This window comes from Gobio gobio, assembly GCF_949357685.1.
Source record: "Gobio gobio genome assembly, chromosome: 6".
Lineage (NCBI taxonomy): Eukaryota > Metazoa > Chordata > Actinopteri > Cypriniformes > Gobionidae > Gobio > Gobio gobio.
This window is the reverse complement of record NC_137102.1, coordinates 59,580,888-59,607,044: the sequence shown is the minus strand read 5'-3', so window position 1 is coordinate 59,607,044 and position 26,157 is coordinate 59,580,888. Positions and strand designations below refer to the sequence as shown.

The window sequence follows — 26,157 nt, the reverse complement described above, 5'->3', positions numbered from 1 at the left end:
GAAGCTTTTGGTGATTTTTGCACATTCAAGATTCAAGCTGTAAAACTGCAGATGGAGACTTTATTTATTACTACTTTTGTATTTTATTAGATTAATATTTTTATCAATGCTGTGTGAAAGTATTTATAATCAACATTTCTTGTTAAATTTGCCATGTTCAATTATTGTCACCTGAGATTAGAGCAACACTAGCTCACTGGCAGCTAACAGGGAACGTTCTCAAAACGTTCTGACAAGGTTCTCTCAGCGTTATGAACTAACATTCAAAGTGATCTGCTCTTTAATAATGCTCTCAAAACGTCAGCGCAAAACGTTATTTATACACCAGTTGGGGACACTAAATATTCAACTATATTACTGATCAGCTCGTTTCAATTATCATAGTCATAATTAAGAGAAAAAGTCAAAAATATGATTTTAAATGTCCTCATTATTAGATAAAAAGTCAAAAATATGATTTTAAATGTCCTCATTATTAGATAAAAAGTCAAAGATATGATTTTAAATGTCCTCATTATTAGATAAAAAGCCAAAAATATGATTTTAAATGCCCTCATTATTAGATAAAAAGTCAAAAATATGATTTTAAATGTCCTCATTATTAGATAAAAAGTCAAAAATATGATTTTAAATGTCCTCATTATTAGATAAAAAGTCAAAATATGATTTTAAATGTCTTCATTATAAGATAAAAAGTCAAAAATATGATTTTAAATGCCCTCATTATTTGATAAAAAGTCAAAAATATGATTTTAAATGTCCTCATTATTAGATCAAAAGCCAAAAATATGATTTTAAATGTCCTTATTATTAGATAAAAAGTCAAAGATATGATTTTAAATGTCCTTATTATTAGATAAAGTCAGAAATATGATTTTAAAAGTCCTCATTATTAGATAAAAAGTCAAAAATATTATTTTAAATGTCCTCATTATTAAATAAAGTCAGAAATATGACATGCTTAGTCATAATTATGGTAAAATGTTGAAAATAGGATTTTAAATGTCCACATTATTAGATAAAAAGGCAAAAATATGCTAAGTCATTGTGAGATGAACCGTTGAAATTAGGATTTTAAAAATTCTGCGATAAAAATGATGTCAAAATTATGATTAAAAGTCCTAATTATGAGATAAAAAGCTGAAATTAGATTTTTTTAAAAGTCTAAATTATGACCAAAACACACACTAAGACATTTAAGAGATGAAATCATGCTTGTTGATTTTTGATTCACACTTATGATAATAATATTTACATTTTTGTTTTCATTTTGTGCAATTTTTTACATTTTGAAATCAGTTTTTACAACAGAAATGAATCAATCAAAAAGTGACTTTAGCTCTTCATCTAAAACTAAATGAATGTCCTGTCATCAGTGTGAAGCTGAAGCATCTGTGTGTGAAGAGCTGGAGAAATAAAGATGACTGGACTTGACTTGTAACGTTTTTTTAATGTTGCTACTAGAACGTTCAGAGAACATTCAAATGTAACGTTATCATAATGTTTGAAAATTCTAAAATGGAACGTTCGCTTAATGTTTGTCTATTGCCAATGTAGGTGTAAAAGCATCATTTGTTTCTGTCCTCGGGGTTATCTGTGAGTAAACATGTTTTATGGAGGTATAGAGGGGTCATTTATTCATGTGTTTTCAAAGACAGATAAAGATCAGCCATTACCAGCAGAAGCTGCTTTAAGCTAATGAGCATCTTCAGTGTTGCCACGGTTACCGCCCACATCAAAGCATTCCATTTGGCAATAGTTAAGCATGCTCTTTGTAATTCCAGAAGAACTGGCCGACATCATTGAGCTTGTGAGATCCTAATGATGCGATCTGAGAGACATCTGTTCGAGTCCCAGTGCGACACACACCCTCACCCTCAACAGCTCCAGCGCATTAAAAGCCTCGCTTGAGTTCAATCAGAATTCAGTTATGGTCCATTAACGTCATTAGACCACAGGACATCAGCCAAAAACATATTTGAGGTATACATTAAGAACTAGAGTTCCCTTTCAGTCGGTCACGTTCGACGTACGTCTCCATTCCCTCCTTCAGGGAACGAGGGTTACATAATACATACGTAACCGAGACGTTTTTTCCGCAATGCATCATTTTTTATGGCAATGAACACGGTTAATTTTATGCATTGTGTGTTCATTTTTTATCGGGAAAAACAATTTTGCCCCATTTAGTCAATTTTCCCTCCAGTCAGCATATTATTAAAACAATGATGAACTGTTGCACGATAATCAAAACTGATTATGACACTGAAAATTGAATCTGAATTCTATTGTAATTTAATCAAATCATTGTCAGAGCAAATATTTCCATCCTTATGAATAATGCAGCATGACATCATCATTGCTGAGACGTTCAAATTCGGCATGAAATGGAAGTTGCGCTGGTGTTTTCTTCTCTACTGTGCCGCGAGTGAAACGCTTCTCAAACAAGAACAAATGTAGGGGCGGGGCTAGATTCTGTCTGTGGGGAATTGATTGGATGGTGGTGGTTTGCTATTGGTGGATCCATGGGCGTCGGAACCATTGTATGTGGTTGGGACAAGACCCACTTTTTACGATCAATGATATTGGACTCACTCAATTATATCGTCTCTAACATTTCAGCACATGTCTGTTTACCTACCCCTAATCAATAAACACTTATTATTAAAAACGTTATACGCTTTATTTCCACTTTTCTAATATTGTCTTCATTTTTATTGAGAATAAATGCCTTTCTGATCTGATTTGTGATGGTAAAAGGGAGAAGATTGAGCTCGGCAAAAGGCGGACTCGAACCGCGGGTCGATTTGTGTCAAAACTACATGCCGTGCGTCTTACCCTACACTACTGCCACTCTCAATGATATGGCAATTTCCGTCATTTTGTCTTTCCGAACAATACGTTTAGCAAGCAAAGCAGTATATTTGTACTTGTAATTGGCATCTACTCCAGTAAAAAAATTCTGAGGACCCGCCCACATTTTCTTTGCTTCTGACGACCCATGGGTGGATCTCATGTGAGTGACAGGTGGCCCCGCCCTCGTCCTCAGAGAAGAGATGTTGCAGAACAATACATTTAGATTTTATGGTGACTTTTAATGGCTTAAGCGGATAGACAACAGCTTCACTATACAGGTATTTGCAGCAATTTTTGGTAAACAGTACAGCATAGTGTGCATAGATTATTAGGTCAACCATATTTACAGTATCATTTTATTATGGAGAGTGATGGAGATGTAACATTGTTAAAATTAATGTTAATGATTTTCTTGTATTTAGCCCTCAGGTATTCCTTACTAATTGCTCACACTCATTGGTGGTCAAATGTGACCATACACCTTAACTATTTTTCAATTAAATAAATGTTCTATATTTTAGTTTAATAATATTTAGTGGATATTAATTAGGCAAATTAGAGTCATTTTGTGGCTGGAAAAATTATACATTTCATTTGTAATGCCATGGTTTACCCACTATAGATGCCTGCATGGCTCTTTAATAAATATACATTCTAGTTGCTCAAAAAAGTATTGCAGATAATAACTTCTTACTTATTTTTAGGTTTTGCATTTGAATACATATTTAGACACGATCAAACACTAGATTTATTTAAATATGAAATTTTACAACGGTAATAACTTGTATCCTAATATTGTTAATGATACTTATATGAGCACACACAAGTGAATATTAATGAATTCCAGCAAATATAATTTAACCCCAGAAAAGTTTGAAATAGTGCTAAAAAGGCCAACTTATTTTCCCTTATATGTACAGTAGGCTATATACATATGAATTGATACCGAATCAAGATCCGATATTTTGAGCCAATCACCAACCACAAATACCCGTGATATTTTGAGGCTATATACATATGAATTGATACCGAATCAAGAACCGATATTTGAGCCAATCACCAACCACAAATACCCGTGAGCTTCAGACCATACGCTCAGATTGGTAAAATAGGCCCACAGTGATGTAATCAGTTGATTTAACTCGCTCACAGGCTTCATTCATCTGATGGTAACCGGGGAAGAGGTCACTGGGCCAGTGACGCCGATGATGTCATCAGAGCGAAGGTCAGAAATTCGATAGGACGAGGCAAAGAAATGCTCATGATATCTTTAAATGAATCACCCGTCTTCTGGTTCCACTGTGTTGCAACACTATAAATATCTCTCCCAGCTGAACCCGTGCCCCGGCGTTCCCTTTGGAGCCTAACGCAAAGAATAATACAGAGCAGATTTCACAAGACAAGAGATATGAGGGTTGATGACACCACTGACAAATCATCGCACCACAGAAACGTTCTCAGTGCTGGGGAAACTATATATAAAATAAATACAGAATGAAACATCATGGCTGAATCTGCCAGGAACATGTGATAACTTAATGATTTATATCATATAAAAGACCATTTTATCCCCTCATTTCACACTAAAATCAGTCAAATGTGCCCCGGAGGACTTTTTGTGAGATCAGGATCTGTTTTAATAATGTAAACTAATTTCAAATACTACCAAACACACACACACACACACACACATGAGCAGGACACACCCATCAAACATCTCTGAAGCAGTCCAGAGTCCAGATTTATTGAGATTTCCTGAACTGACCCGAGATAAACCTGCAGAGTTTCACACACACACAGAAGCCACAAAACATCATGTAAAGAAGAAAAACTGATGTTATATTTTTTTCTAGGGATGCATGTCAAAGTTTTGGTTGATTCACTCTAAAAAATGCTGGGTTAAAAACAACCCAAGTTGGGTTGAAAATGGACTAACCCAGCAATTGGGTTGTTTTAACCCAGCGATTGGGTTGTTTTAAGCAAACATTTAACCCAACCGCTGGGTTAAAACGACCCATTCACTGGGTTAAAACAACCCAATTGCTGGGTTAGTCCCTTTTCAACCCAACTTGGGTTGTTTTTAACCCAGCATTTTTTAGAGTGTTTGCTTATAATAAAATAAATAAAATCAGGCATCTGTCTAATATCATTCTAATCACACTGATATTGAAAAAAAAAAAAATTTCTTATGACTTTTATAACCTAGCATAGAAAAAAAAATGCAAAGCTACAGGGCTCGGCATTAAGCCGGTTCACGTGCTTGTCCTTCGGAAGTTCGGACAAGTAAATCTGTCACTCACTTGTCCGAGTAAATAGTTTTTTTCTTTTTTGTGTGTTGTTAATATTATCTATTCTGCATTATTCTCACCAGTGTTCAATCAGCTTTGACATATTTAAATCTGCATATTTGTGATATTTTTACCTTTCATAAAGGGCATTTTTTCCATAATCTTATTAAATATAGGCTATGCTTCAGCTTTCCTTTTATATTTTTAATTTGATCTAGAAATTAAATTAGAAGACGACACTATAGGGCTGTTACTAATCAAATTAAATTTACACACAAAAAAAATTACAACTGCATTAAATAATGTTATGAGATTGTTTTAAATATGTTTGAATATACGAATAAGAAATGTTGGAAAGATGAAACTAAACCACCTGTAGGTGGCAGCAGGTGAGTCTTAATGAGTGAGTCATTGAGTGATTCATTCAAACGATTCATTCAACACGCTGAATCATTTAGTGACACATCGTTGCTGTGAGATGCGTTATGGTTCTGCTGTGATCTTTGTTTGGAACTGTTTTTGCTGCTGAAATCGAACAAAAACAGTACATTTTGCATCTAAAATGTAAGTGACTTAAAGGGAAAGTTCACCCAAAAATGAAATTTCTGTCATCATTTACTCACCCCCAAACCTATATGAGTTTCTTTGTTCTGCTGAACACAAAATAAGATATTTAGAAGAATGTAACAAAGCAGAGAAAGCAACCATTGACTACCATAGTATTTTGTTCCCTTTTGTGTTCAGCAGAACAAAGAAACTCATACAGTAAATGATGACAGAATTTTCATTTTTGGGTGAACTATCCCTTTAATGTTATTATTGTTTATGGAACTGTCATATGAAATCAGTGTCATTTTCAGTCGTGATGGTATTCAGGAAAACAGCACTCTTGGTCGTGTGATGTTGCTTAACTGTAGGCATATGTTATAAATATAAAAGCTCCACAATTTGTAATTTTAACCGTTAACTGAGTTAATTAGCGGCACTCATTTGTTGTGATTTCTCCTTGAGAGGCTGCACGAGCGTCAACAGCACAACATTGTTGTGTCAGTTTATTATACATTATTATTATTATCCACTATCGATCGCCACTTACACTAAAGGAAGGCAGAATCATTCTTGCATTTTTGTGATTCCCTATTTTTTTTTTGTTATTGACGTTTTAATCAGGATACTTGTCCGGTCGGGCAAGTAAAATTCTCTTTCACTTGCCCCTTCAAAAAATCCACGTGTCCCGGACAAGCGGACAAGCGATAATGCCGAGCCCTGTGCTAGTGTTATAATAGAACTTTGGCCAACGTTCTGCTCAAAGTTCTTACAGTAACGTTAATAGAATGTTTGTTCAACGTTATCCGGTCTTTAATAATGTTCTCAAAACGCAAACACATACATCGTTTATGGATCTCTATATATTTTTGAAATGTTGCTACTTGTTTCGGAATGTTCAGAGAACATTCAAAAAACGTTCAGAGAACATTCAAAAAACGTTCAGAGAATATTCAAAAACGTTCAGGGAACATTCAAAAGTAACGTTCTCATAATGTTTGAAGAGTGACAGAATGGAATGTTCGTATAACCAAGAAAAAAGAACATTTTAAAAACATTTAACCCCTCGCTTTCTGTAACAAATCCTTCCCTCGTGAGTCAAAATGACCCGGAACCCTAAAATTATACTTGTTTTATGTCCAGAAAGCTTATATTATTTCATTTTTATAATATATTTTAAATTTTTAAATGCATTTTTGGGGATATTTTTTATTCTTATTTAATATAGTCACCTACGGAGCCCCTAAAGGGACCTTTGCAAAAAAAAAAAATATACAGACTTTCGCGTGTGCACGACAAAACTATCGCGTGCGCACAAGAAACTTAACGCTTTGTTAGAGTTGATGCTGAATAAATATAATAGCGTCTTAAATACTTATTCTTATAAGTATTGAATACAGTATTCTTTTCGTCGAAACGCGATAATTTTGTCGTGCGCCAGCAAAAGTCTGTATATAATTTTTTTTTGCGAAGGTCCCTTTAGAGACTCCGTATTTACCTTTAAATAACTAGATTTTTATCAATAAATAATATAATTTAAGTACATTCTTCACATTCTTTCAACTTAAATTCAAAATGACTTTAAATCATGCATAAACCAGCTCATCAATTTCGATGTCTTTGCCGACCTCTTGTGGGGAAAAAAAATTATATAACATGATATTTAATGAACATTGCCACTAGATGGCCTTATGTTGCGTTCACACCAGACACAAATGAAGCGTTTCACGTGAGTGATTTACATGTTAAGTCAATGCAAAGACACGAATAGACATTCTGCGGCGCGAATGAGGCGACAAGTTAAAAAATCTGAACTTTGGCGGATATTCGTTAACCAATCAGGAGCTTGCTCTAGTAGTGATAACAATGAGGACAGAATCATATGTGGATACCCGCAGCTGTACGATACATCTTCATACTTTATAGAAGCAGGTATAAAAAGGATCTTGCATGGAAGAAAGTGAGTGAGTCTGGCAAGTTGTAAAAAGCGCTCTTTACTCAATTTGAGCTATATATATATATATATATATATATATATATATATATATTGAGACTACAAGCTAGCTAAAGACGGAAAATTGAGCTTATTCGGCGTATTTTAAAACAATCCATGTCAGCCATTTCGCAACGAGACGATCCGGCTGGCAGAAGCCCCAAAAATGTGAAATGTGGTCCAGGCAACGGCTACTTTATCTTCACTGCATGTATTATCAAATATCCTTAAAAAATAAAGTTATGAAACTTCTCGTTGCCCTCAGTCAAAACGATTTGGCAAACAACAAATGATGATTCATGACACCAAAGATCGGCCGTTAGATCCACACAAGACGAGCCGCTACAGGCCATCAGAGCAGCAGCAGACGGCAGAAGAACTGGCTGAGGAAAGGCTGCTCTCACTGGGGTTAATGAGCACCGCTGATCCACTGGAGCTCACAACTCCACAAACACTAGATTATTTTTTTAAATAGGCACTCTCTTTATAAATAAACCACAGATTTGAGCTTTAAACAACTACATTCCCACCTGAAAAAGTCTTAAAACTACATTTTGTGACACAATAGTAGTATTTTTTAATTATGCGGTTTCTCATCACGTCACTTTATCACGTGACAGCAGTGAGCAGGCTCCTGATTGGTTAACACGGCGCGAATTGACGCCAAAGTTCAAATTTTTCAACTCGGGCGTCAGACACGAATTCGCTTCAAACGCGTGAATGCACAAAAAGCACCACTCGCGCAAGACGCACAATTCGCATCATTAGCGCGAACTGGACGCCTAAATGAGGCGGAATCGCGTCCATCACGCCGCGCAAAACGCGTCTATCGCGCCGCAGGACCTCCAGACGCACGTCATCGCGCCTTTCCATTGACTTAACATTGAAATCACTCGCTCCTGATGCTCTATTCACGTTTGGTGTGAACGCAGCGTAAGGGGGTCAAATTGACCCGTGAGGGAAAGATTTATTACCTTTTTATAATTTCAACCACAAAACTCCTTGAAGTCCATTTTTTGCTGTGTATACGTGGATCAAGTGCAGCTAAAGTCCTAAGGTCTTGGACCACTCAGATGAACACTCAATTTAAAAAATGCGTTCCGGGTCAAAATGACCCGAGGGAAACCGTATGTTTTGAACGTTCCGAGAACATTCCGAAACATTCCCAACATTCTGTTAACTGGGACCAGAGCGATGGGCTCACTATGAATTTTAAAAAACACACTAATATTGGCAGATACAAATGTAGTCACTTGATCATTCGGGGAGGTTTCGGCTGCTGTCTCTTCTGAAACGCTCCCAATTCAAGCTGCACTGTCCTGCAAAGAGGACACACGTTCTTGTGTGAATTGTCCGTGATTCTACTTCTTCTTCTTGCCGTTGCTGGCCTGTTCCTGAGGAACGCTCTTCATGAAGAAGGCCTGATCCATGTAGCAGCGGGCGGCGAGCAGGACGGGCAGCGCGGCGTTCAGCAGGTTCAGCGTGACCACCGTCCGCCACTCTTCTCTGGGGATGCGGTAGGTGAAAGGTGTGCGCGAGTGAACCGACGCTCCCAGGTGAGTCCACTGGGTCTGTGGAGAGATCAGATCCACAGTCACATACAACAACATGTGCTTTATACCAGGGGTTTTCAAACTTCATGATGCCAGGGACCCCCAAATATGAGGGACCCCCTTCGAAAAATTCTTATATTTTTTTTATGTATGAAAAAACATTAAATAACAGTAAGGGTGACATTATAAATACAACATATTGTTTCAACTTAAAATGGCTACACTCTAAAAAAAAAGGTTCTATTTGGCACCAAAAATGGTTCTTGGCTCGTAATCATAGGGGAACCTTTTTTAGTGCTATAAAGCACCAATATTGGTGCTTCAGTGGTTCTTCAGTGGTTCTTCAGAGGTGCTATATAGCACCTTAGTCAAAGAACCGGAGAAGAACTGCTGAAGAACCACTGAAGAACCTCTGAAGAACCACTGAAGAACCGCTGAAGAACCGCTGAAGAACCTCTGAAGAACCACTGAAGAACCGCTGAAGAACCACTGAAGAACCGCTGAAGAACCTCTGAAGAACCGCTGAAGAACCTCTGAAGAACTGCTGAAGAACCTCTGAAGAACCACTGAAGAACTGCTGAAGAACTGCTGAAGAACTGCTGAAGAACCACTGAAGAACCACTGAAGAACCACTGAGGAACCTCTGAAGAACCACTGAAGAACCACTGAAGAACCGCTGAAGAACCTCTGAAGAACCACTGAAGAACCGCTGAAGAACCACTGAAGAACCACTGAAGAACCTCTGAAGAACCACTGAAGAACCACTGAAGAACCGCTGAAGAACCGCTGAAGAACCTCTGAAGAACCACTGAAGAACCGCTGAAGAACCACTGAAGAACCGCTGAAGAACCTCTGAAGAACCACTGAAGAACCACTGAAGAACCACTGAAGAACCGCTGAAGAACCTCTGAAGAACCGCTGAAGAACCGCTGAAGAACCTCTGAAGAACCGCTGAAGAACCTCTGAAGAACCGCTGAAGAACCTCTGAAGAACCACTGAAGAACCACTGAAGAACCGCTGAAGAACCACTGAAGAACCACTGAAGAACCGCTGAAGAACCTCTGAAGAACCACTGAAGAACCGCTGAAGAACCACTGAAGAACCGCTGAAGAACCTCTGAAGAACCACTGAAGAACCACTGAAGAACCACTGAAGAACCGCTGAAGAACCTCTGAAGAACCTCTGAAGAACTGCTGAAGAACCTCTGAAGAACCACTGAAGAACCGCTGAAGAACCTCTGAAGAACCACTGAAGAACCGCTGAAGAACCTCTGAAGAACTGCTGAAGAACCTCTGAAGAACCACTGAAGAACTGCTGAAGAACTGCTGAAGAACCACTGAAGCACCAAAATTGGTGCTATATAGCACTAAAAAAGGTTCCCCTATGATTACGAGCCAAGAACCATTTTTGGTGCAATATAGAACCTTTTTTTTAAGAGTGTATATTTAATGTTGGATGTATAAACCTGAAGAAGAACATGTTCAATTAAAAATTATTTGTATAAGCAACTTTCACAATAAATGTTTGTAAGCAGCTCACATACTCTATTGAGCAAGATAAAGGGGACTAAAGTGAGAAAAACTCACAATAAAAATAAAAAACAAGCATTTACAATTCTGGAAGGTATGTGGCCAGAAAGGAAAGAACATTTAGAACTGAAACCGTTAGAATGTTCGCTAGACTTTATCCATTTTTGCTTTATCTTTTTAGGCTCTGAAATTTTCTGGGGGCCCCTTAGAACTTTATGTTTGAAAACCCCTGCTTTATACAACACTAGAAATTGTATAATTATTATTATGGGTTCCTGTGTATTTACCTGAGCTACAGCTCCTGCGAGGACCAGCGTCCAGTCCAACATCCATGTGCATCCCGGAGTGTAAAGCCCATAAACACACACTGCCATGAGCGGCAAAACATAGAACAGGAACACCAGCATCTGAAGGACAGGAAATCTGATCAGTCCATCATCAGGATCTCAGTAAATATCACTGGCTGTCAATCCTGATTCTGTCCATAGTGTTAGTGCATCTCAAATCATACAGATAGTGTGCTAAATCCACAGGTGAATTTTCAAAGTGTGCATTGTCTATTCATTATTATAATCATTAATTAAATCATTATAATATTACCATATACATCAATCAGGCATTACATTATGACTAATATTGTGTTGGTTCCCCTTTCGCTGACCCGTCGAGGCATGGACTCCGCTAGACCCCTGAAGGTGTGCTGTGGTATCTGGCACCAAGATGTTAGCAGCAGATCCTTTAAGTCCTGTAAGTTGTGAGGTGGCGCCTCCATGGATTGGACTTGTTTGTTCAGCACATCCCACAGATGCTCGATTGGATTGAGATCTGGGGAATTTGGAGGCCAAGTCAACGCCTCAAACTCGTTGTTGTGCTCCTCAAACCATTCCTGAAGCATTTGTGCTTTGTGGCGGCGCATTATCTGCTGAAAGAGCCACAGCCACAGGGAAAACCGTCTCCAAAGGCTGGACATGGGCTCAACAATGCTTAAGGCCTGTTCACACCGGGACGATTTTCGCACGCGTTTATCGCCGACGTTTAACGCCTCGGGACTAAACAATGGGCGCCAATGTGAGTGTTCACACCGACGCGCAAAACGCCAGGCGTAAAAGCGTCATTTAAAAAAAAAAACGCCTCGGGTTCGTTTTTTTATTTTGGCGCGGCGCGTAAAAAACTGGCCGACCAATGAGATCGCGCTTTTGTTCACGTGCCTGGAGCTGCTGAAGTGACAGTAAAACACGACTTGGTGGCGCTCAAGCACAAAACGGTCTTGCCGAGCACACATTGATACGACGAAGAAGTAGTAAGTAGACAAAGAAGAAGATGAACTGCTAATGCTGCTTGCCAGTTAGCAAAAAGTGTGTGAATGGTTTTGTCCATATACATAATATGTCTATGGTTTTGGCAAGCACGTAAATACTGTCTCTCTTCTCCTTCTGTGTGACAAGCGAGTGTCAGCTTGAAAATCGCTTGGGTGTGAACACTCAAGACGCGCCGAAAAACGGCACGAAAAACGCTGGCGATAAGCGCGCGCGATATTCGTCCCGGTGTGTACAGGCCTTTAGGTAGGTGAAACGTGTCAAAGTAACATCCACATGATGGAGGACCCAAGGTTTCCCAGCAGAACATTGCCCAAAGCATCACTGCCTCCACCAGCTCGCCTTCTTCCCATAATGCACCTGGTGCCATGTGTTCCCCAGGTCAGCCACACACACACACCCGGCCATCCACGTGATCATCAGACCAGGCCGCCTTCTTCCATTGCTCCATGGTCCAGTTCTGATGCTCACGTGCCACTGTTGGTGCTTTGGGTGGTGGACAGGGGTCAGCATGGGCACTCTGACTGGTCAGCGGCTGTGCCGCCCCATACACAACAAACTGAGATGCACTGTGTAATCTGACCTTTCTATCAGAACCAGCATTAACTTCTTGAGCAGTTTGAGCTCCAGTAGCTCGTATGTTTGATCCAGCCTTCGCTCCCCACGGGCATCAATGAGCCTCGGCCGCCCATGACCCTGTGGCCGGTTCTCCATTGGTCCTTCATGACTCTGTGGCCGGTTCTCCACTGGTCCTTCATGACCCTGTGGCCGGTTCTCCACTGGTTCTTCATGACCCTGTGGCCGGTTCTCCACTGGTCCTCCATGACCCTGTGGCCGGTTCTCCACTGGTCCTTCATGACCCTGTGGCCGGTTCTCCACTGGTCCTTCATGACCCTGTGGCCGGTTCTCCACTGGTCCTCCATGACCCTGTGGCCGGTTCTCCACTGGTCCTTCATGACCCTGTGGCCGGTTCTCCACTGGTCCTTCATGACCCTGTGGCCGGTTCTCCACTGGTCCTTCATGACCCTGTGGCTGGTTCTCCACTGGTCCTTCATGACCCTGTGGCCGGTTCTCCACTGCTCCTTCATGACCCTGTGGCCGGTTCTCCACTGCTCCTTCATGACCCTGTGGCCGGTTCTCCACTGGTCCTCCATGACCCTGTGGCCGGTTCTCCACTGGTCCTCCATGACCCTGTGGCCGGTTCTCCACTGGTCTTTCATGACCCTGTGGCCGGTTCTCCACTGGTCCTTCATGACCCTGTGGCCGGTTCTCCACTGGTCCTTCATGACCCTGTGGCCGGTTCTCCACTGGTCCTCCATGACTCTGTGGCCGGTTCTCAACTGGTCCTCCATGACCCTGTGGCCGGTTCTCAACTGGTCCTTCATGACCCTGTGGCCGGTTCTCAACTGGTCCTTCATGACCCTGTGGCCGGTTCTCCACTATTCCTTCATGACCCTGTGGCCGGTTCTCCACTGGTCCTCCATGACCCTGTGGCCGGTTCTCCACTGGTCCTCCATGACTCTGTGGCCGGTTCTCCACTGGTCCTTCATGACCCTGTGGCCGGTTCTCCACTGGTCCTCCATGACTCTGTGGCCGGTTCTCAACTGGTCCTCCATGACCCTGTGGCCGGTTCTCCACTGGTCCTCCATGACTCTGTGGCCGGTTCTCCACTGGTCCTTCATGACCCTGTGGCCGGTTCTCCACTGGTCCTCCATGACTCTGTGGCCGGTTCTCCACTGGTCCTTCATGACCCTGTGGCCGGTTCTCCACTGGTCCTCCATGACTCTGTGGCCGGTTCTCAACTGGTCCTCCATGACCCTGTGGCCGGTTCTCAACTGGTCCTTCATGACCCTGTGGCCGGTTCTCAACTGGTCCTTCATGACCCTGTGGCCGGTTCTCCACTATTCCTTCATGACCCTGTGGCCGGTTCTCCACTGGTCCTTCATGACCCTGTGGCCGGTTCTCCACTGGTCCTCCATGACCCTGTGGCCGGTTCTCCACTGGTCCTCCATGACCCTGTGGCCGGTTCTCCACTGGTCTTTCCTTGGAGCACTTTTGATAGAGACTGACCACTGCAGACCGGGAACACCCCACAAGAGCTGCAGTTTTGGAGATGCTCTGACCCGTCACAATCTGGCCCTTGTCAAACTCGCTCAAATCCTTACACTTGCCCATTTTTCCTGCTTCTAACACATCAACTCTGAGGACAAAATGTTCACTTGCTGCCTAATATATCCCACCCACTAACATGAGATCATCAGTGTTATTCACTTCACTGATCGGCATATATATATATATATCTATAATTGTATGTGAAATCTGAACGTGTGATTTCTCACCATGACTTTTGGAAAGCCGACGCTGTCCTTCATGTACGGCTCGTACTGGTAGATGTAGGAAAAACAAGAGTCCAGAGAACATTCAAGAATAACCTGATGAAGATACGAAAGCAAGGAAAAGGATGAGTGATGGAAGAGATGGATGGATAAACGGACAGAGGGATGGATGTGCAGATACTCACAAGCCCTCTGAAGGCGGTGAAGATGATGGTGGCGAAGAGGCCGAGTGTGAGCAGCAGATCCGCCGGGCGAGAGAACAGCGCCCGCTTCTGCTCCACCTCCACCTGCAGACCATAGAAACCAGTGTTCATTTTGACAGCAAATTTTGATTTAGTTTTAGTCCTAGTCTTTTGACTAAAATGGCATTTTAGTTTTAGTCATATTTTAGTCACCTGAATTGTTTTTAGTTTTAGTCTAGTTTTAGTTCAATAAAATCTAATGAGTTTAGTTAAATTGTAATACATTAAGCATTACATAACCGACTGTCACTTGAACTGACATTTTGACATCATTTTGTTTTCGACATTAAATATACACAAAATAGAGCTCAATTCACTTTTTTGCTTGTTTTTTTAAAAACATCTATATAGATTTTATAACTTTGTATTTCTGTTTTAGTTATTAGGCCATTTCAGGTTAAGCTAAAGCTTCAAATAAGTTTTTTTTTAAAATTTCAGTTAACATTTATTTAATTTCAACTAATGAAGATTTTTTTTAATGGTTTTAGTGAACTATTATAACCCTGATACTTTATTGAATATGTGTCAAATACTGGTCTTTCCTCCTGACTATGAATTAAATGGGAAATAAATTAAATACAGTTTATTGTGTAACCAAAAACAAATATATAACGCGTGACTTTTAATTACAAACAAGTTCGAAATACACATGGACTCTTATTTTGAAATGTCTGCGCCTCTGTTGCAGTTGCAGGAGCTCATTCAAGTTCAGGAGATAAAATATGCATTGATACAACCGTCTAAAACAAATTACTATATAAACATCGTAAAGTAAACACTGTCATTATTCCTCAGCATTAGTTCATAAACAATTGACTGGCATAAATGTGTGTTATTGATTGATTGAGCCGCTCTGGAGCTGGATTGGGGATGTGTTCAGTTCAGATCAAATGTGCTCATCTGTGACACAGGACATCAGTTCTGACTGGATCTCTTCCCTAATCGACCCTCACTAACATTTTCGTCTCGTTTTTATTTGTTGACGAAAAGTTTTCGTCATAGTTTTTGTCATCCAACACTAGTTTTTATTTAGTTATCGTCTCGTTTTCGTCAGTGAAAAAAGGTTGTTGACGAAAATTATGACGAAAATTATCCGTCAACGAAATTAACACTGCAGGAAACTCAACTAGTGTGATCGCCTCAAGACACAGAAACGCTTTTACATTTGTGCGGCACTGCTGGATTACTAAATTAATATGTAAAGCCAAAACAATTCAAGATAAAAGTCCATTTGACCTTCTATCCTCGGTTTGATCAGTGGATCATGGAGGATTGAATCAATGCTGTGCTGATATGAATATTAATGTTTGCCATCATCATCATCTATAACTTCACCTTGTCGGCAGGAATGATTGGCAGCTCTCTCGGCCGGTTGAGAAGCTTGGCCGCCGCCCATATGGGCAAAACCAAAGAAGGGGCGTTTCTCCAGAAAGCAGGGAGGATGTTTTTCCCATATTTACCTAAAACACAGAAACAAAGACATGCATATGCAGCTGAGTTTGACCCTATAGATTAGACAATAAACACTTTTAGCAGAAACATGTTCAAAGTGTCTTACCAACTACAACGCCTGGGATTAAGACGATCTGACTGGCGATCATAGATCCGGCCCATACGAGAGCCATACTGCGGAACGGCTTCCTGTATGAGGACACACACACACACACACACACACACACACACACACACACACACACACACACACACACACACACACAAACACAAACACACACACACACACACACACACACACACACACACACACACACACACACACACACACACACACACACCATCTCAAACACTATCACTTTAATATAAGTGTGTGTGTGTGTGGACTGGTAATCCCTACGTTATGGGGACAAGATGTCCCCACAAAGATGGCAATATCCGAAATCCTCGTCCTTGTGGGGACATTTTTAGGTCCCCATGAAGAAAACATCTTATAAATCAGACAAGTGATGTTTTTTGAAAATGTAATAATGCAGAATGTCTCCTGTGATGGGTAGGTTTAGGGGCAATGTGTGTGTGTGTGTGTGTGTGCGCGTGTGTGTGTGTGTGTGTGATGGGTAGGTTTAGGGGCAGTGTGTGTGTGTGATGGGTAGGTTTAGGGGCAGTGTGTGTGTGTGTGTGTGTGTGTGTGATGGGTAGGTTTAGGGGCAGTGTGTGTGTGTGTGTGTGTGTGTGTGTGTGTGTGATGGGAAGGTTTAGGGGCAGTGTGTGTGTGTGTGTGTGTGTGATGGGTAGGTTTAGGGGCAGCGTGTGTGTGTGTGTGTGTGTGTGTGTGTGTGTGTGTGTGTGTGATGGGTAGGTTTAGGGGCAGTGTGTGTGTGTGTGTGTGTGTGTGTGATGGGTAGGTTTAGGGGCAGTGTGTGTGTGTGTGTGTGTGTGTGATGAGTAGGTTTAGGGGCAGTGTGTGTGTGTGTGTGTGTGTGTGTGATGGGTAGGTTTAGGGGCAGTGTGTGTGTGTGTGTGTGTGTGATAGGTAGGTTTAGGGGCAGTGTGTGTGTGTGTGTGTGTGTGATGGGAAGGTTTAGGGGCAGTGTGTGTGTGTGTGTGATGGGTAGGTTTAGGGGCAGTGTGTGTGTGTGTGTGTGTGATGGGTAGGTTTAGGGGCAGGGGCAGTGTGTGTGTGTGTGTGTGTGTGTGTGTGTGTGTGTGTGTGTGTGTGATGGGTAGGTTTAGGGGCAGTGTAGGGGGATAGAATATACGGTATGTATGGTATAAAAACCATTACGCCTATGGAAAGTCCCCATAAAACATGAAAACCCAACATGTGTGTGTGTGTGTGTGAGAATGTGTGACAGGCCATCTGTAAAAAGTCACAGACCAATATATATTGACCATGCTAAATAATTAACCAATACTTAATTATATATATAAAAATACTAAGATTATTAATAATATATGTAGTTTTAATAAATATGAGTTCATTCATTTATATATAAATATATAAATATATATATATATATATATATATATATATATATATATATATATATATATATATATATATATATATATATATATATATATATATATATATATATATATATATATATAGAGAGAGAGAGTGTGTGTGTGTGTATGTATGTATGTATAAATTATTTAATTAATTGTTATTTATAAATGTTAATATATAATTTAAATAGTATATAATAATTTAATTAAAATGCTTTAATTAATGATTATCATAATTAATATTCATATATACTAATATTTTCAATGTGAATCATCTGAAATATTGCATAATATTTTATCATTATACAAATATTGTGTAAAATGTGTAAAATATTTTGAAAATAAATAATTTAATAGATAATTTAATATTTTTAATATAGTAGATATAACATTTTAATATTGCTATAATTAATTTTTATAATGTAATATAATATAATTAACATTCATATATACAGGAGTATGTGTGTGTATATATACTTAGTGGCTCGTGTGACTCGACTTATATATATATATATAATTTTTTAATATACATGTATTTATATATTTATATATAACATAACCACACATGTATATATACATACACATATATACACATATGTCAGCATCAGCACAGATGCACTGGCTGTGTTGTGGTGTGTGTGTTTCAGATGCACTGGCTGTGTTGTGGTGTGTGTGTTTCAGATGCACTGGCTGTGTTGTGGTGTGTGTGTTTCAGATGCACTGGCTGTGTTGTGGTGTGTGTGTTTCAGATGCACTGGCTGTGTTGTGGTGTGTGTGTTTCAGATGCACTGGCTGTGTTGTGGTGTGTGTGTTTCAGATGCACTGGCTGTGTTGTGGTGTGTGTGTTTCAGATGCACTGGCTGTGTTGTGGTGTGTGTGTTTCAGATGCACTGGCTGTGTTGTGGTGTGTGTGTTTCAGATGCACTGGCTGTGTTGTGGTGTGTGTGTTTCAGATGCACTGGCTGTGTTGTGGTGTGTGTGTTTCAGATGCACTGGCTGTGTTGTGGTGTGTGTGTTTATCTGATGATGCTCATCCTCACCCTGCGCTCATGCGGTGGATCATGACGAGCAGCAGACCGTAGTGAACCACTCCATCCCAGTAGCTCATCATGATGCAGTGAGCCGTGCTCAGGTGAGGCTCGCCCTTTAACACATGATGTGAGAGGATGAATACAGTGTGTGTGTGTGTGAGTTATTTGTGTGTTCATGTTTTTCTATCCCGGTGGGGACTTCAACCTGAATAAACACAGACTCATGGGGACTTGGTTGTGTGTGTGTGAGTGTGTCTGTGTGAGAGAGTATCTGTGTGTGTGTGGGTGTGTGTGTGTCTGTGTGTGTTTGAGTGTCCATACAAGCTCAATAAAGCCCATAAAGCCTTTGATGAATCTGTGTGTATGTGTGTGAGTGCGTGTGTGTGTGTGTGTGTGTGTGTGTGTGTGTGAGTGCGTGTGTGTGTGTGTGAGAGAGGGTGTGTTTGTGTGCGTGTGAGTGAGTGTGTGTGTGAGAGTGTATGTGTATGTGTGTGTGTGTCTGTGTGTGAGAGTATCTGTATGTGAGTGTGTGTGTGTGTCTTTGTGTGTTTGAATGTCCATACACACTCCATGTCTGTGTGTGAGTGTGAGTGAGTGAGAGTGTGTGTGTCTGTGAGTGTGTGTGTGTGTGTGTGTGTGTGTGAGTGAGAGTGTGTGTGAGAGTGTGTTTGTGTGCGTGTGAGTGAGTGTGTGTGTGAGAGTGTATGTGTGTGAGTGTGTGTCTGTGTGTGAGAGTATCTGTATGTGAGTGTGTGTGTGTGTGTGTGTGTGTCTTTGTGTGTTTGAATGTCCATACACACTCCATAAAGTCCATAAAGCCTTTGATGAATCTGTGTGTATGTGTGAGAGTGCGTGTGTGTGTGTGTGTGTGTGTATGTGTGTGAGAGCGTGTGTGTGTCTGTGTGTGAGTGTGTCTGTCTGTGAGTGTGTGTGTGTGTGTGTGTGAGTGAGTGAGAGTGTGTGTGTGCCTGTGTGTGATTGTGTGCGTGTAAGTGTGAGTGTGTGTGTGTGTGAGAGTGTGTGTGTGCCTGTGTGTGATTGTGTGCGTGTGAGTGTGTGTGTGTGTGTGTGAGAGTGTGTGTGTGCCTGTGTGTGATTGTGTGCGTGTGAGTGTGAGTGTGCGTGTGTGAGAGTGTGTGTGTGCCTGTGTGTGTGTTTGTGAGAGTGTGTGCCTGTGTGTGTGTGTGTGTGTGTGTGTGAGAGTGTGTCTGTGGGAGAGCTTGCATATGTGTGTCTGTGTGAGAGTTTGTGTGTGTGTGTGACTGTGTGACTGTGTGTCTGTGTGCGTGTGTGTGAGTGAGTGTGTGCACGTCCATGTGTGTGCATGTGAGTGTGCATGTGCATGTGTGTTTGTCAGTGTGTGTGTGTGTGTGTGTGTGTGTGTGTGTTCTCACATTGCTTATATAAAAGTCCATGAAGCCTTTGATGAACCCGTCCTGCTGCAGAGCGTTGATGATGCCGATAACAGAAGTGAAGGAAAACACTGCAAACACTGAAACACACACGGATTGGAAACATCACCACGTTCAGCTCTACATCTCTCACTCTGCTCTCGTTTATCTCTCCCTCTCTCCGTCTCTCCGTCTCTGTCTGGCTTTCACTTTCTTTTCCTCGCCAGCTATTGATTTCTCTCCCAAACAGCCGAGCTAATGATGGCTCACGGTTGTCCAGGTGAAGGAGGATTTCGATCACGCGGCCCTCAGACCAGAGTTTCCTCATTCCCAAGTGGAAAAGTCGACTCGCTTGTGGATTCAAGGCACTGGCAGCCGGACAAATAAAGGCTGGAGAGACTTTAGAGAAGCTGAGACGGATTGATCACAGCGAGCTGATTAAGTGGCTGTCCACCAACTCAATGACAGAGACACGGGCCTCATGAAAATGCCCTGCTCTGAGAACGCTCTTCAGAGACGCATCAAGATATATGTAAGGATCTAACCTGAGCTCAGAAGGAGACACTGTTGAGATCATTTCTGAAACCTGAGATAAGATTAATTAAGATTATAGGAGTATGTTTTACAAGTAAATACAATTTCTTTCTAGATACAATTACTATATAGAATGTGTTCCGTCAGACGCTTCATATAGAACCTTTTAGGGGTTTAATTAATTAACTTTGTTTTAATTCACCAGAAAAAAATTGAATAACCTGTTAAACATTTCTCCTTAAAGTCCCACCGAAGTGCCTTGAAACGCATAGCATTATTGCTATCCCCTATATAGTGCACTCTCTGATCATTCCCTATCCCCTATATAGAGCACTGTCTGATCGTTCCCTATCCCCTATATAGAGCACTGTCTGATCATTCCCTATCCCCTATATAGAGCACTGTCTGATCGTTCCCTATCCCCTATATAGAGCACTGTCTGATCATTCCCCATCCCCTATATAGAGCACTGTCTGATCATTCCCTATCCCCTATATAGAGCACTGTCTGATCATTCCCTATCCCCTATATAGAGCACTGTCTGATCATTCCCTATCCCCTATATAGAGCACTGTCTGATCATTCCCTATCCCCTATATAGAGCACTGTCTGATCATTCCCCATCCCCTATATAGAGCACTGTCTGATCATTCCCTATCCCCTATATAGTGCACTGTCTGATCATTCCCCATCCCCTATATAGAGCACTGTCTGATCGTTCCCCATCCCCAATATAGAGCACTGTCTGATCATTCCCTATCCCCTATATAGTGCACTGTCTGATCGTTCCCCATCCCCTATATAGAGCACTGTCTGATCGTTCCCCATCCCCTATATAGAGCACTGTCTGATCATTCCCTATCCCCTATATAGTGCACTGTCTGATCGTTCCCCATCCCCTATATAGAGCACTGTCTGATCGTTCCCTATCCCCTATATAGAGCACTGTCTGATCATTCCCTATCCCCTATATAGTGCACTGTCTGATCATTCCCCATCCCCTATATAGAGCACTGTCTGATCATTCCCTATCCCCTATATAGAGCACTGTCTGATCATTCCCTATCCCCTATATAGAGCACAGTCTGATCATTCCCTATCCCCTATATAGTGCACTCTCTGATCATTCCCCATCCCCTATATAGAGCACTGTCTGATCGTTCCCCATCCCCTATATAGAGCACTGTCTGATCATTCCCTATCCCCTATATAGTGCACTCTCTGATCATTCCCCATCCCCTATATAGAGCACTGTCTGATCGTTCCCCATCCCCTATATAGAGCACTGTCTGATCATTCCCTATCCCCTATATAGTGCACTCTCTGATCATTCCCTATCCCCTATATAGTGCACTGTCTGATCATTCCCCATCCCCTATATAGAGCACTGTCTGATCGTTCCCCATCCCCTATATAGAGCACTGTCTGATCGTTCCCCATCCCCTATATAGTGCACTGTCTGATCGTTCCCCATCCCCTATATAGTGCACTGTCTGATCGTTCCCCATCCCCTATATAGTGCACTGTCTGATCATTCCCTATCCCCTATATAGTGCACTGTCTGATCATTCCCTATCCCCTATATAGTGCACTGTCTGATCATTCCCCATCCCCTATATAGTGCACTGTCTGATCGTTCCCTATCCCCTATATAGAGCACTGTCTGATCGTTCCCCATCCCCTATATAGAGCACTGTCTGATCATTCCCCATCCCCTATATAGTGCACAGTCTGATCGTTCCCCATCCCCTATATAGAGCACTGTCTGATCGTTCCCCATCCCCTATATAGTGCACTGTCTGATCGTTCCCTATCCCCTATATAGTGTACTGTCTGATCGTTCCCCATCCCCTATATAGTGAACTGTCTGATCACTCCCCATTCCCTATATAGTGCACTGTCTGATCGTTCCCCATCCCCTATATAGTGCACTGTCTGATCATTCCCCATCCCCTATATAGAGCACTGTCTGATCGTTCCCTATCCCCTATATAGAGCACTGTCTGATCGTTCCCCATCCCCTATATAGTGAACTGTCTGATCGTTCCCCATCCCCTATATAGAGCACTGTCTGATCGTTCCCCATCCCCTATATAGTGCACTGTCTGATCGTTCCCCATCCCCTATATAGTGCACTGTCTGATCATTCCCCATCCCCTATATAGTGCACTGTCTGATCATTCCCCATCCCCTATATAGTGCACTGTCTGATCGTTCCCCATCCCCTATATAGTGAACTGTCTGATCGTTCCCCATCCCCTATATAGAGCACTGTCTGATCGTTCCCCATCCCCTATATAGTGCACTGTCTGATCGTTCCCCATCCCCTATATAGTGCACTGTCTGATCGTTCCCTATCCCCTATATAGTGCACTGTCTGATCGTTCCCCATCCCCTATATAGTGCACTGTCTGATCGTTCCCCATCCCCTATATAGTGCACTGTCTGATCGTTCCCCATCCCCTATATAGAGCACTGTCTGATCGTTCCCCATCCCCTATATAGTGCACTGTCTGATCGTTCCCCATCCCCTATATAGTGAACTGTCTGATCATTCCCCATCCCCTATATAGTGCACTGTCTGATCGTTCCCCATCCCCTATATAGTGCACTGTCTGATCGTTCCCCATCCCCTATATAGAGCACTGTCTGATCATTCCCCATCCCCTATATAGTGAACTGTCTGATCATTCCATATCCCCTATATATTGCACTGTCTGATCATTCCATATCCCCTATATATTGCACTGTCTGATCATTCCATATCCCCTATATATTGCACTGTCTGATCATTCCATATCCCCTATATATTGCACTGTCTGATCATTCCATATCCCCTATATATTGCACTGTCTGATCATTCCATATCCCCTATATATTGCACTGTCTGATCATTCCATATCCCCTATATATTGCACTGTCTGATCATTCCATATCCCCTATATATTGCACTGTCTGATCATTCCATATCCCCTATATATTGCACTGTCTGATCATTCCCCATCCCCTATATATTGCACTGTCTGATCATTCCCATCCCCTATATATTGCACTGTCTGATCATTCCATATCCCCTATAAAGTGCACTGTCTGATCATTACCCATCCCCTATATATTGCACTGTCTGATCATTCCATATCCCCTATATAGTGAACTGTCTGATCATTCCCCATCTCCTATATAGTGAACTGTCTGATCATTCCCCATCTCCTATATAGTGAACTGTCTGATAGTTCCCCATCCCCTATATAGTGCACTGTCTGATCATTCCCCATCTCCTATATAGTGAACTGTTACTGAATTCAGCCGCAGCTTCGGCGTCTGTTTATAATTTAGGGGGCGGGGCTTCAGATTCTAGAGAGCATTTGATTGGACAGAAAATCTGATGAGAAGCTGAAGTGCAGAGTGATGTCATCAAATCATTGATCCCTATTGGTGTATGTTTTGAACGCTTATATCTTCTAAATGTGAATTTTGTCATTGTTTTGGAGCGCACTAGCTTATAGAACAGTAAGGCTAACATATTCATACTAAAAGCCAAAAAACTTCAAATTTGATTTCATGGGGACTTTAAATAGAACCTTTTATGGCAAAAATTTTAACCCCATTCTTTGTAATTGTTTGTGAAATGCACCTGTGATGTCTGAGTGTGTTTTTGGAGGACATAATTGAGATCTAGATATCAGTGAGGATTGGACTCACTGTAGAAGAGCGGGTCAGTAGATGTTTTGCTCTTGACGCTGAGGTTTGCCAGGAGGAATATCGTTGTAAGAACCGTGATGCCTACGGCCAGGATAACCTGTGGACTGAGCGAGAAAACACCGTTTGAGGCGTCATAAATGATTATCAGAGGCCTGTTTTTATCTTGCATGATCAATGAGGTCATATTTCACCACAAGAGAAAAAACAAGCGAAAAACTCCTCATATGCATAAAGAAAATAAGCCTGTTTTAAGATCATATGTGTAATTCCCATGATTGTTAGCACTGATTTCCATTCAATTCTTATGACTATAATACATGAAGTCAGGTCTATTGACTTGCACTTAAAAAATAGTACAAAATGTGTAAAATAATAAATATTATAAATAATAAATAATAAATATAACATAGTTAATGTACACTCTAAAAAAAAAGGTTCTATATTCAATATATATCAATTTTGGTTCTTCAGCGGTTCTATATAGCACCTTAGTCAAAGAACCGCTGAAGAACCAAAATTGGTGCTATATAGCACTAAAAAAGTCTCCCCTATGATTACGGGCCAAGAACCATTTTTGGTGCCTTATAGAACCTTTTTTTTTACAGTGTATGTAATATATTTAAATATTAACATGATGTATAAATAATCTATAGTTTAAAGCAAGTAATAGGCTACATCTTTTTCTGAATTAAGAGCATTTTGAGGCTGAACTCACCAATGCAATGCATTAATAATGTGAGCTCAGTGATCAGATCACCTCAGAATGACTTGGAGCATGAAATAGAGGTTGGTTGCCCTCTTTTGGCAAAATAAGGAAGGCTAGTTCTAACGTCTAAATATAAGACCCCGTGAAACAAAATCGAGTTTGCATGGCTTAATACAAATGCCATCTTTAATCGTGTATAATAATGTCATAAGAGGCACACTTACTCTTGTAAGAAGGACACGTGGTTGATTGTGTAGAGAATAAAAGGTGCTGTCAGGGACAGAAGAAAAACACTGATCTCTGGAGGAAGATCCATTTGGCAAATCAGGAATCCACACAAATATCCTTGAGCTCTGTACAGGCAATGTATAAAAAACAATAATTATTAAAATAAATATCTATAAAGTGACACAACACATCGTATGTCTTGATTCCCCTGAGGTTTGTGCTGTGTGTGCGTGTCCTGTCGTTTACTCAGCACTGATGATGATGATGATGATGATGGAATCAACATGAAATCAGGTCGAAGCGTCCAAAGTCCACGGACTATGAGCGATTACCGCCCAGAGCTGAGAGAAAGAGCCCCGTCGCACACACAGCTGGGAAACGTGTGCTACAGGAGCTTTCTGCCAATCATATTCACTTTGATCATTGTGCAAACATTTTTGGAACGTCATACTTTTAAATGTTCTAGAACAATTCGTTACCGTTAGACGAACGCGCAACTAAAATTCCATGAACGATTTTTGTGCAATGTGAAAACCTATGAAAGACCAGATAAATAACTTCACTGTAAACAAATGTTTCATGATTTATCAGAACTTTTTTATTTTTTGTAAAATCAACTTTATTGTGATTAATGTGATTCAGATATCATTATTTTTTTGTTTCTCTAATGCCGTCAAATCAATTAATCGCGATTAATCGCATCCAAAATAAAAGTTTGTGTTTACATACTAATGTATGTGTGTGTATTGTGTATAATTATATATATATATATATATATATATATATATATATATATATATATATATATATATATATATATATATATATATATATATATATATATATATATAATATATATACATACTGTAAATACACACACATATTTATACCTAAAATATTGATATTTATATATAATATAAATTATATTTATATATATACATGCAA

General features: G+C 40.7%; 1 protein-coding gene across 1 annotated transcript; it reads right to left on the bottom strand.

Annotated features, from left to right (window-relative positions):
* Positions 1–8,152: 8,152 nt before the first annotated feature.
* On the bottom strand, positions 8,153–25,466 carry tm6sf2a (transmembrane 6 superfamily member 2a). The gene is made up of 10 exons (XM_079819705.1): positions 25,209–25,466; positions 24,279–24,382; positions 20,046–20,143; positions 18,661–18,764; positions 16,218–16,300; positions 15,995–16,119; positions 14,603–14,704; positions 14,421–14,513; positions 11,053–11,172; positions 8,153–9,254 (listed from the first exon to the last, which is right to left on the bottom strand). The coding sequence occupies exons 1-10, from the start codon at positions 25,298–25,300 to the stop codon at positions 9,045–9,047; spliced, it is 1,131 nt and encodes a 376-aa protein (XP_079675831.1). The 5' UTR covers positions 25,301–25,466; the 3' UTR covers positions 8,153–9,044.
* Between the last annotated feature and the right edge of the window lie 691 nt (positions 25,467–26,157).